The 12,811-nt window shown below is 41.7% G+C and overlaps 1 protein-coding gene across 1 annotated transcript in view; it reads left to right on the top strand.

The window, feature by feature from the left end:
* Positions 1-12,811, top strand: part of LAMA2 (laminin subunit alpha 2) — a 586,243-nt gene that overhangs the window by 132,577 nt on the left and 440,855 nt on the right. The window contains 1 exon segment of the mRNA XM_029049645.2: positions 4,612-4,724. Coding sequence (XP_028905478.1) covers positions 4,612-4,724 — 113 coding nt within the window.

Here is a 12,811-nt window from a genome sequence, read left to right as displayed (position 1 = left end):
AATTGTTGATTCATCGCCCATTCCTCCTCTTGGTGACTAATCCTCATGTCAATTGGACCCGAGGTGGTTGATATCAAAATTTCCAATTAGTTTCTATCACAATTACCTCAGAGCTTTGAGTTGGATTTTCAAATTATTTATTTATTTTTTGGCTAGCAAATTAAAAAAACAGTAGCTGTAAAGAAGATCCAGGACTGTTACATGTGAGGATATTCAGGAAATGATGCAGACTCAGAAATTTATTTTGTTCCAGGTCCATTGCCACTTATATTTCTTTATACTACCAATTCCTAAATATGTCCATTTTAACTTCCTCGAGGGCCACCGAAGATATTTATTTGGTATTTAGATATGCTTCTGGCATTTACAGTTTTAAGGGCTTCACACCTTTTCCAGCTCTTTTATGCAACCCAAACTGTGTCGTAAGATAGATTCATCAATTCTGGTTTTCATTAATAAGACAAGCTATCTTGTCTTGATGGACTATTATTGTGATGAAACATGGTATAAAGAAGTCTTACCAAGCTTCTTAGGTGATTCAAATAATATCCAAAATGAAAAAGTAGATAAATTTCTAGGTAATGCTTTAGTTCCATAGAAACCAAAGAAACATAAATAGTTCAAAGATATAACCTTTTGTCCTTTAAACATTCTTGGTGCCGGGAAATCCAGTGGTAAAGGAACTTCAATACCTTAAAACTCAATTTTATGATGAAGAAATTCCCAAATTGTGTAAATTGCAAATCCAATAATAATGAAAACTTGGTTTTTAATAAAACATGTCCTTTGGGGAATACTTAGACTGTACTAACCAAAGGCCTTTCTGTAATATGTTCAGAGATTTGAAATAGGCACTTGAGCTCTTACAGAGATTAGAAAAAGGGCATAGTCTCTCACTAAACTGAGTCTGCATGGTGAAGAAAGATATATTCTATTCTGAAAAATCTATGAAGATTTTTCTGTTTCTTTCCATTGGTGTATGTAGAATTAGCCATCAGACTCATTTCTCAGGTAACCAGAACAGATCTTCCCGAGGTATTTATATGCTGTTACTGTGATTGGTTTAAAATTTCAGCTATTGGCTCTCTCAGAATGGGACGCTGTCCTAATCAATTTCCTCTCAAAGTTGAGTTTGGATAACAATTCATAAAAAAGCCAAATAAATAAGAACATTGTTGTCAGTCTGGAGTTCTGTTTATATTTTCATTTTCATGCCCAGACTTTCTTAGGCTTTTCAGTGGAGAAATACACTGGGAAGTCAGATGGCTCTCTAGAGAATAATAATAATGTTGGTATTTGTTAAGCGCTTACTATGTGCCGAGCACTGTTCTAAGCGCTGGGGTAGACACAGGGGAATCAGGTGTCCCACGTGGGGCTCACAGTCTTCATCCCCATTTTACAGATGAGGGAACTGAGGCACAGAGAAGTTAAGTGACTTGCCCAGTCACACAGCTGACAAGTGGCAGAACCGGGATTAGAACCCACGACCTCTGACTCCCAAGCCCGGGCTCCTTCCACTGAGCCACGCTGCTTCTCAACAATGTAGCCTAGTGGAAAGAGTATGGGCCTGGGAATCAGAGGATATGGGCCTGGGAATCAGAGGATCTGGGTTGTAATACCATCTCTGTCAATTGCTCTGCCAGTTGCTTGCTGTGTGTGTTTGGGCAAGTCACTTAACTTCTCTGTGCCTCAGTCCCCTCAACTATAAATGGGGATGCAATACCTGTTCTCCTTTCTCCTTAAGACTGTGAGACCTCATGTGGGATGGGAACTGTATCTGACCTAATAAAATTGTGCCTACACACAAGCTGCTTAGAACAGTGCTTGATATGTAGTATGTGCTTAACAAGTACCATAAAACAAAGAAACAATCTCTGAGGTATTTTCAAGGCTAAATTCAGTGGTATGTTTGGAAACATTGATTCATTCAGTCACATTTACTGAGCACTTACTCTGTGCAGAGCACTGTATTAAGAGCTTGGAAAGTACAATTCACCAGTAGAGTCAATCCCTGCCCACAATGGGCTCACAGTCTAGAAGGAGGAAGACAGACATCAAAACAAGTAAACAGGCATCAATATAAATAAATAGAATAATAGATGTGTACATAGAGAAGCAGTGTGGCTCAGTGGAAAGAGCACGGGCTTTGGAGTCAGAGGTCATGAGTTGGAATCCCAGCTCTGCCACTTGTCAGCTGTGTGACTGTGGGCAAGTCACTTAACTTCTCTGTGCCTCAGTTACCTCATCTGTAAAATGGGGATTAAGACTGTGAGCCCCACATGGGACAACCTGATTCCCCTATGTCTACCCCAGCGCTTAGAACAGTGGTCTGCACATAGTAAGCGCTTAACAAATACCAAATACCAATATTATTATATACATATGTGTGCTGTGGCATGGGGAGGGGGATAGAACAAAGGGAGTGAATCAGGGCGATGCGGGGAAGAGAGAGAGCTGAGGGAAAGGGGGTCTTAGTCTGGGACAGCCTCCTGGAGGAGGTTCTATAGGGCTTTGAAGGGGGGAAGTATGACTGGCGGATTTGAGGAAGGAAGGCATTCGTGGCCAGGAGTAGGATGTAGGCCAGGCTGGGTCGACAATGGGACAGATGAGAATAAGGCACAGTGAGAATTTAGCATCAGAGGAGTGGAGCATGTGGGCTGGGATGTAGAAGGAGAGAAGAGAAGTCAGGTAGGAGGGGGCAAGGTGATGGAGAGCTTTGAAGCCAATAGTGAGGAGTTTTTGCTTAATACAGAGGTTGATAAGCAACTACTGTAGATTTTTGAGGGGGTGGGGGTGGCATGTCCATAACATTTCTGTAGAAAGATAATCCAGGCAGCAGAGTGAAATATAAACTGAAGTTGGGAGAGACAGGAGGTTGGGAGATCAGAAAGGTTGCTGATGCAGTAATCTAGTCAGATTAGGATGAGTATCTGTACTAATGGAATAGCAGTTTGGATGGAGAGAAAAGGGTAGATCTTGGTGATGTTGTGAAGGTGAGACTGTCAGATTTTGATGACAGACTGGATATGTGGGGTGAATGCAAGAGTCGAGTCAAGCATGACACCGAGGTTGTGCGCTTGTGAGACAGGAAGGATGGTAGTGCAATTCACAGGGATGGGAAAGTCAGGGAGAGGACAGGGTTTGGGAGGAAAAATAAGGAGCTCAGTCTTGGAAATGTTGAGTTGTAGGTGGTGGGAGAACATCCAGGTGGAGGTCTCCTGAATGCAGGAGGAGACGTGAGCCTGGAGGGAGGGAGGGAGAACAGGGGATGAGATATAGTTTGTGATATCATCCACATAGAAGTGATAGTTGATGCTGTAAGAGCAAATGAGTTCACCAAGGGAGTGAGTATAGATGGAGAACAGAGGAAGACCAAGAACTGACCCTTGAGGAACCCCTATGGTTAAGGGATGAGAGGGGAGGAGGAGCCCATGAAGGAGACTGAGAATGAACTTCCAGAAAGATAATCAGAGAACCAGGAGAAGATCGAGTCAGTGAAGCCAAGGTTGGATAACGTGTTGAGAAGAAGGGGATGGTCCAGTGTCAAAGGCAACAGAGAGTTCAAGGAGGATTAGGATAGAGTAGGAGCAGTTGAAGGATGTCACTGGTGATCTTTGAGAGGGCAGTTGTAGTGGAATGGAGGGAAGCCAGATTGGAGGGGGTCCAGGAGAGAGTTGGAGAATTTGAAGTAGAGAGTGTAGACAATTTGCTCCGGGAGTTTGGAAAAAAAGGATAGGAGGGAGATGGGGTGATAACTGGAGGGGGCTGGGAGTCAAGGGAGGGTGATCAGCACCTGAAGCAGTGGTGGGGCATATATGGGCTTGGGCTTTGTCACTTCAAAGATGGAGTTCTGAATGAGAACAGTCCGTTCTCTTCCAATGAACAGTGTGTTCTCATGTTAAAGGAGAAATAAGTATGAAGTACTTGGCATGCATAGGCCAAGCTCTTTCTTTTTTTTAATGGTATGTGATAAGCTTTACTATGTGTCAATCACTGTACTAAACACTAGGATAGATGCGAGTTAGTTTGGACACAGTCCACGTCCCTCATGAGGCTCACATTCCTAATCTCCATTTTAGAGATGAGGTATCTGAAGCATGGAGATGTTAAATGACTTCCCTGTTACACAGCAGAAAAGTGGTGGAGCGGGGATTAGAATCCAGGTCCTTCTGACTTCCACGTCCATGCTCTATCCAGTAGGCTGTGCTGCTTCTCAAGACTGTTTCTTGCAGCACTGCATCATTCTCTATCCTGACAGAGGCATGTGGTCAGTCCCTAATCCTAAATTTGTGTTCTATACATAACACATCACCAAGACAGGGGTTACAGTAGAACTCTGACTTCCACACAATGATATAATTTTTAAAACTTTTCTCTTTTAGTGAATTTTGAAGCATCTCACACAACGCTTTCACTTTGTGCTTACAGCTTTTCATTTCTGTACAAACAGGTGGGTTTTTATTGTGCAATTCTCAACTGGGATGATTTTTTAAATATATTGTTTGGAAAAAAAAAAGAATAAAAGCCAGACACGGTCCTAATGAAATTAAAGCAACCATCCACTTACCGATTATTTTTCCTCTTTCTCCCATGCTACCGATCCTGTAATAGAGAGGCATCCGATAACGAATGCAATCGATGGCAAAAACACTTGGTGGCAGAGTCCCAGCATTAAGAATGGGATTGAATATCATTATGTGACCATCACCTTGGATCTGCGGCAGGTACAGTCCATTCATCTGTGGCTTTTTTTTTTTAGTTAGCTTCTCTTTTGAAATGCGTATCTTTCTTTCTATTTATCTTTCACTCACTTATTTTTATTAGTCCTTTGGAGAACATAACTTCGTCTAACACCCTGAGCTATTTTCACCCAGATAGTGAGCCTATTAGAACCAGTTTGTGTTTGGAGTTGAATTTCCCAGGATCTGGTCTCAACTTTGTTACTGGTCTGCACTGTGACTTTAGATAAGTCACTTAAGTTCTCTGGATCTCTCTACCTTATCAGTAAACTGGGGATATGTACTTGCTTCTGCTCCTTAAGGGAAGAAGAGATTGTGATGCAAGAAAAATACACAGGATTAATATTATTCTCATACAACAATGAACTAAATGGTTTAAATATTTGTGTAACAAAGACTATAAGTATCTTAGGCAAACATTTTGAAGCCTAAGATGAATGACTCCATAGGTGTATCCTATTAGGAATTTGTTGTGGTTTGACTCATTAGAATGCAAAGATGGAAATTTACCCAAAATGTAGCCTGCAAATTAGTATAAATGTGTGGTCGCCATGTACAACTTCAAAATGGGATTCAAAATGCCTGCTCTGCTGAAGATGGTGCATTTAGAGGTTTTTGGATAACAAGACCATAGAGTAAATTTTCTCATTTAAGGTAGTCAAGTAAGCTAGATCACTTGATTTTAACTTAAACTTGGGTCAGTCAGGGAGCTAACCAGCATAGTTGTTTTGGTAGATTTGGTACCAGAAGTACATTAGTTATTTTTCTCTGTGGCCATTAGATACCTTTGGCAAAACAACACATTTTTTCACTTAACAATACAATCACAACTGGTGGCAGTTACCTCTCAAGTTTCACAGTATTCATTCATTCATTCAGTAGTATTTTATTGAGTGCTTACTATGTGCAGAGCACTGTATTAAGCACTTGGAATGTACAATTTGGCAACAGTTAGAGACAATCCTGCCCATTGACGGGTTCACAGTCTAAATGGGGTAACAGCAAAGCTAAACAGAACAAAACAAAAACAAGACATCATCAAGATAAATAGAATCAAGGGGATGTACATCTCATTAACAAAATAAATAGGGTAATAAATTATATATACAAATATATACAAATGAGCACAGTGCTAAGGAGAGAAGAAGGGGAAGAGCAGAGGGTGGGGGAGGTGGGGAAGGGGAGCAGAGGGAAAGGGGGACTCAGTCTGGGAAGGTCTTTGGAGGAGGTGAGCTCTCAGTAGGGGCTTGTTTAGAGGGGAAGAGAGTTAGTTTGGCAGACCTGAGGAGGGAGGGCATTCCAGGACAGCCGTAGGACATGGGCCAGGGGTTGACGGCAGGACAGGCAAAAATGAGGCAGTGAGCAGCAGAAGAGTGGAGTGTACAGGGTGGGCAGTAGAAAGAGAGAAGGGAGGTGAGGTAGGAGGGGACAAGGTTTTGGAGAGCTTTGAAGCCAAGAGTGAGGAGTTTTTCTTTTCATGCGAAGGGTGATAGCAAACCACTGGAAGGTTTTTGAAGAGGGGAGTGACATGCCAGAGCATTCTGTAGGAAGGTGATCTGGGCAGCGGAATGAAGAATAGACTGGAAGTGGGAAGAAGACAAGAGGAAGGGAGATCTGAGAGGAGGCTGACACAATAATCCAATCGGGATATTATGAGAGCTGGTACCAGCCACGCGTAGCAGTTTGGATGGAGAGGAAAGGGGCAGATCTTGGCGATATTGTGAGGGTGAGATTGGCATGGTGTTGGTAACAGCTTGGATGTTGGGATGAAAGTGAAAGCGGAGTCCAGGATGACACCAAGTTGCAGGCCTGTGAGATGGGAAGGATGGTAGTGCCGTCCACAGTGATGGGGAAGTCAGGGAGAGGATAGGGTTGGGAGAGAAGATAAGGAGCTCAGTCTAGACATGTTGAGTTTTAGGTGGTGGCGGACATCCAGATGGAGATGTCCTGGAGGCAGGAGGAATACAAGCCTGGTGGGAGGAGAGAGAACAGGAAGGAGATGTAGATTTGGGTGTCATATGCATAGAGATGAGAGTTGAAGCCGAGGGAGCGAATGAGTTCACCAAGGGAGTGAGCATAGATGAGAACAGAAGAGGGCCAAGAAGCGACCTTTGAGGAACCCCTACAGTTAGTGAATGGGAGATGGAGGAGGAGCCCGCGAACGAGACCGAGAATGAATGGCCAGAAAGATGAGGAGAACCAGGAGAGGACAGAGTCCGTGAAGCCAAGGAGAGATAAAGTATGGAGGAGAAGGGGATGGTCGACAACGTCAAAGGCGGCTGAGAGGTCGAGGAGGATTAGGATAGAGTAGGAGCCATTGGATTTGGCAAGAAGGACTTTGCCTCTGTCTTATGAGAGCAACCTTATCCTGATTTCCATCCTCCAGTCTCTTCTTAGTGATGTAGTGGTCTCCGAACAGTCACATTATTTGTAAGTGAGCTGCACTGCATCTTTAAGATCTTTAAGAAGCAGCAAGTGGAAAGAGCATAGGCCTGGGAGTCAGAGGACCTAGGTCTTACCCTTATCTCTGCCGCTTACCTACTGTGTGACCTTAGCCACTTAGCTTTTCTGGATTTCAGTGCCCTTATCTGTAAAATGAGGATTCAGTACCTGTTCTTGCCTCCTGCTTACAATGTGAGCCCCATGTGGGATTTGATAATCTTGTATCTACTCCAGTGCTTTGGTATACTGCTTGACATATAGTAAGTGCTTAAGTACCAACGTTGTTGTTATTCTGTCTTCTGGGGTTTGTGTGTTTCCCCCTCCCCCCACCCCTCTTCCCCTTTGGTTCAAAACTGAGCAGTTTGTTTGAGCATCCTGAAGTTCACCATTCTCCTCACATGTTCCTGAAGGCAGAATGTTGATCTGGGTGGACCCTCCTTCCTGTCCCTTCCAACTTGGAAATTGTATGAATCTAAAATTTACCAAAATATGGAAAGCCAACATGAACTTTGAATTAGATTTCTAATTATTATTGGCTTATTTAGGGAACACAGCATGCGGTCAACATATTCAACATCTGCTTTACCCAGTTGCCGTTTCCCTCATTGGAATGTGCAGTCAATATGGGCAGAAAATATATTTTGTGCTTTTGTTATACTTTCCCAGGTGCTTAGTAGAGTCCCTTGCAATTAATGCAAACCTTTATTCACACCACAACCCCTGAACCAGTTTGAAACATTTAGGGCTAATTATAGGTATGGGTGATTGAGGATACAACAGTGTGAAAGGCAGGTAGGTATTGATCAATAAGTGTGTTTAACATACTGAATAAATGGCCCAAATTGGGTGCTCTATATTTCTCTTAAATTAATCATATTTATTGAGCACTAACTGTGTACAGAGTACTTAATGGGTGCAGAGCACTGGGAGAGTACAATATAATGGCATTGGTAAACATGTTCCCTGCTCACAAGAAACAGATAACATCTACAAAGATTTAAAATGTAAATTACTTTTTAAGTGTTTTATATTTGTGCAGGCCAGCATTTGTTTAATGCTAGGATGACTTCATTGAAAAACAGAAAAGGATTAGTCTTGTCACCTTTCCCCAAATGGTCTTTACCATCATGAATGGAGAGCAGAGAATTGGAACTAATAGTGAGATTTTTGCAAGTAAAGTTCCCATTCCTCAACTTCAGTCAGTGAATGGCCATACAAAATATAAAAAGTATATTATATTTGGCTTTTATAAATGACTCAGCCATTCATCAAATATTGGTAAATAAAGGGTGAACATTTCCCCTTGGCATAATTTTTTTTGGACGGGGAGGACGGTGGTTGTGGCAATTTCAGCTGAAGCTGTGTTATGAGTATAAGCCTCCCTCCCATTTACTCAGAGTGGGTTTAAAATAAGGGAAAATCCCTTTCTCAAGTGTGGCTAATGTTGCTCAGTGAAATATTGTTCAGGGAGAGATGAATGAGGAGACAGGGTAGAGATGAGGAGGAGGGCTGGCATCAATTACATCCTTATAAGGATTCTACAAGGGCCACCTTTTCACCCTCTGTCATCTTCCTTGGCTACTTCCTTTCTTTCCTTATTATCCTCCTTCATATGCTACTTTTCTCCTTTCTTTCCTTATTATCCTCCTTCATACCCTTCCTCTTTTTCTTTATCTAACTGCTCCTCCTTTTCACCTTACTTTTATCATTTAGTCCCTCCCTCACATTGTTTTCATCGCTCCCTGTAGCCCTCTGGTCTCTTCAGGAGCAAGTGATACACACACTTCCTCTCCACTAAAATCTCTTCTTGAGTCATTACAATTGGGTTTTCATCCCCTTTATCCTAATGAGACAGCACTCTCCAAAGAAACCAAGAATCAAATTCAGTGGCTATACGTTATTCTAAAACTCCTTGAACTCATGGCTGCCTTTGACTCTTTTAACCACTCCCTTTTCCTCAAAATATTATCAGATCTTGTTTCTTTCCAACATATTAAGCATCTGGTTCTCATTATACCTCTCTGATCACTTCTTCATAGTTTTATTCACTAGCTCCTCTTCCACTTCTCATTCTGTAAGTGTGGTTGTCCCACAGCTTCTTTGTTACTTAGTTTTTTAATCTGAAAATAATTGGGATGAAATGTGTATTCTCTCTCCTCGATGGGACTATAAGCCCCATGTAGGACAAGGATTGTGTTTGATCTTTTTAATTTTGGGGGTGTATTGGTTAAGCACTTAGTATGTATCAACGCTGTTCTAAGTGCTGGGGTAGGTGCAAGTTTTAATTCTGTTGGATGAGGTCCCTGACCTACAATGGGCTCACGGTCTCAGTGAAAGGGAGAATTGTTATTTAATTCCCATTTTACACTTGAGAAAACTGAGGCACAGAGAAGTTAGGCGACTTGCCCAAGGTCACAGAGCAAGCAATTGGCATGGCCTGGATTCAAAACCAGGTCCTGCAACTCCCAGGTCTTCTGACTCTGATTGCATTGTGTCTACCCCAGCACTTCAGCACATAGAAAGTGCTTCACAAATACTATTTTTATTGTTATCATCATTATCATTTCATGTCTCTCTATTCCTTCAAAATCTTCAGTGGCTGCCAAAATCATTGACTTCAAGACTCCAAACCAGCTTTTTCTATCTTTCATATCAGCTTTATTTCCCCCTGCTACCCTGCAGCTCACATCTTTCACTCCTCCCAATCTCACCTTCTCCCACATATCCTGGACTCCACCACTTCCAACCCCTTGTTCTTATTGTTTCCCCAGCCTGGAACTACTTCTCTCCCCATTGTCAAAGCAGAACTACAGCTCCACCACAAAGTCTTCCCCCAATTAATCCTCCAGATCCCAAATCAAATCAACCCAGCTGCCACCCTCTTAGAGGAATTTTTTATGATATTTGTTTAGTGCTTATTATGTGCGGGTGTGTCTTGATTCTATTTATTGCTACTGTTCTTGTCTGTCCATCTCCCACGATTAGACTGTAAGCCCGTCAAAGGGCAGGGACTGTATCTGTTACCGATTTGTACATTCCAAGCGTTTAGTACAATGCTCTGCACATAGTAAGCGCTCAATAAATACTATTGAATGAATGAATGTACTAAAATAGAAAATAATCAGGCTGGACACAGTACATGTCCCACATGGGGCTCACAGTCTTAGCCCCTATTTTACAGATGAGGTAACTGAGGCACAGAGAAGTTGTGACTTTTGCTCCAGGTCACACAGCAGACACAGCTTAACAAATACCATTTTTTTAGAGTGGCCAAACCAAAATTAGAACCCAAGTCCTCTGACTCCCAGGCTTGTGCTCTTTCCACTAGGCCAAGCTGCTTCCCAGAGTTAATACCTATACTCAGCACTTAGGCAGATTCAAGTGAATATTCAAATATTTTGATATTTCATCCTGGCACTACTACCTATCTGAATCTTGTATTTTCTACAGGTCCTGTTAATGGAAAGCATTTTCTCTGACTTCTCCATTAAGCTCACTGTGGGCAAGGAACCTACGTCTTGCATCATTTGTACTTTTTCAAGTAATTAATGCAGGACCTTGCACTTCATTCATTCAATCATATTTTTGAGCACTTACGATATGTAGAGTACTGTACGAAGCACTTGGGAAAGTACAGTTTAGCTCCAAGTAGAGAGAATCCTTAGTAAGAGATCAATGAATTCCATCACTACTAAACTCTCCGAGTCCCTTCTTTCCTTCCTGTTCATTCTCCGATTCTTTTTTGTTCTTTCCTACTCTTTCTCCCTTGCTCTCTCTTCGCCTCTGTTACTCAGAGGCTGAAAAACAACTATTTCCACTTATAGGAAAGTCTATGGTCTAATAAAATCTATATACCTGATATAACTGTCTTTATTCAAGCTCCACTGGGATATTCATTGGCTGTTAGATAAAAAATGAGATGTCTTCCAACTGCAATCACTGAAAGTAGTCGTAATGATAGCAAAGGTCACACTTGCCTGCAAGGCATTGCTCTGATGAAAAATTTTGCAACTTATCTTTTCTCTCATTTTGGCAAGCTTAACTTTCAACAAGTGCCAACATTTTTATTGATGTTCCACTCTGCTCATCTATGAAATGTTTTCATATACTGCTATTGTAAGCATAAACCAAGACTAATAGCTTCTCTTCATTAAATGATGATAATGACTTTTGGACCATTCTTTTCCATTCAAACATACAAGATAATAAAGTGATAAGATTCCATTTAGAATAGAATTCCATAGCCATTTATTAGTGAAGGAGTAAGTTTTCTTTTTCTCCATTTCTGCCCCTGAAACAGAGTTGAGGCATTTAAACATCTGTGCCCCAGATTCCACATTAATAACTGATATATGACTTTATCACAATAAAATACCTGTTTGCACTCCTACTTACACTGTGAGCCCCCTGTGGGACAGGGACTGCATCCGACCTGATAATCTTGTTGCTACCCTAATGCTTAACATAGTGCTCAGCACATAGTAACTGCTTAACAAATACACAACTATATAACAGGCATAAAATTATTCTGGGTTGCCCATCCCATTTGAGGAGTTTCCACTGACACAAGCTTCCAGCAGCATGATATAGTGGCAAGAGCATGGGCTTGGGAGTCAGAGGATGTAGGTTCTAATCCCAGCTCGGCCACTTGTCTGCTGTGTGATCTTGGGCAAGTCACTTAATTTATCTGTGCTTCACAGATCTGTAAAATGGGGATTAAGACTGTGAGCCCCACATGGGACAACCTGATTACCTTGTATCTACCCCACCGCTTAGAGCAGTGCTTGACACAGAGCTTAACAAATGCTATAATTATTATTACAAGAAGGTGAAATGAAGGAGGAATCAATGGCTATAGGTAAGTTTGGAGGTTAAATGGACTGTCAACCAGGGGTTAAATTAGAAACCAAGAAAGAGCATGGTCTAATCGATAAAAAGTGGGCCTGGAAGTCAGAAGGACTTGGGTTCCAGTCCCAGCTCCACTACTTGTCTGCTGTGTGACCTTGAGCAAGTCATTTCACATCCTCTGTATCTCAATTACCTCATCTGTAAAAGGGGATTAAGATTTGTGAGTCCAATGTAGGATTTAGAACAAGGTCTGTGTCCAAGTTAATTATGTTGTATTTACCCCAGTGCTAAGTTCAGTGTCTGGCACATAGAGCTTAACCAATACCATAAAAAAATGAACTTTCCCAGTAAACAGTATTGTATCTTGGGAGTACACCTAAAGAATATCACTGTGAGTTTCTGTAGAAGAACTCAGTTCTTTCAGATAGTAAATTAACCTCTGACAAATGGGGAATTTAATGAGAGTTTTACTTAAAGACATCTTTCATGTGATTAATGAACCTTTGTATAATGGGGACTTATGTTACACTAAAATACTTCAAATGCTCAAAAATGTATTTTTTCAGCTCTGCCTGACTGAAGACGCAGTTGTCAGGCAAGGGAAAATGTCTGGCAGATAACCTGGCAGCCAATCGATCACTTCATTGACAATTTTTGTAAACTCAAGGGATGGATGTTGTTATGTGGTTTTGACAGATAGCCTTCCTGCCAAGATTAGTCTCCTCAAGATGTTACTGGATCAGTCAATCAATAATAGAGCATGCCTACCATGTGCAGAGCAC

Source organism: Ornithorhynchus anatinus, chromosome 2 (assembly GCF_004115215.2).
Source record: "Ornithorhynchus anatinus isolate Pmale09 chromosome 2, mOrnAna1.pri.v4, whole genome shotgun sequence".
In the NCBI taxonomy this organism is placed as follows: Eukaryota; Metazoa; Chordata; class Mammalia; order Monotremata; family Ornithorhynchidae; genus Ornithorhynchus; species Ornithorhynchus anatinus.
Note: the sequence above shows the minus strand (reverse complement) of the source record. Positions and strands in the feature narration are given on the sequence as shown.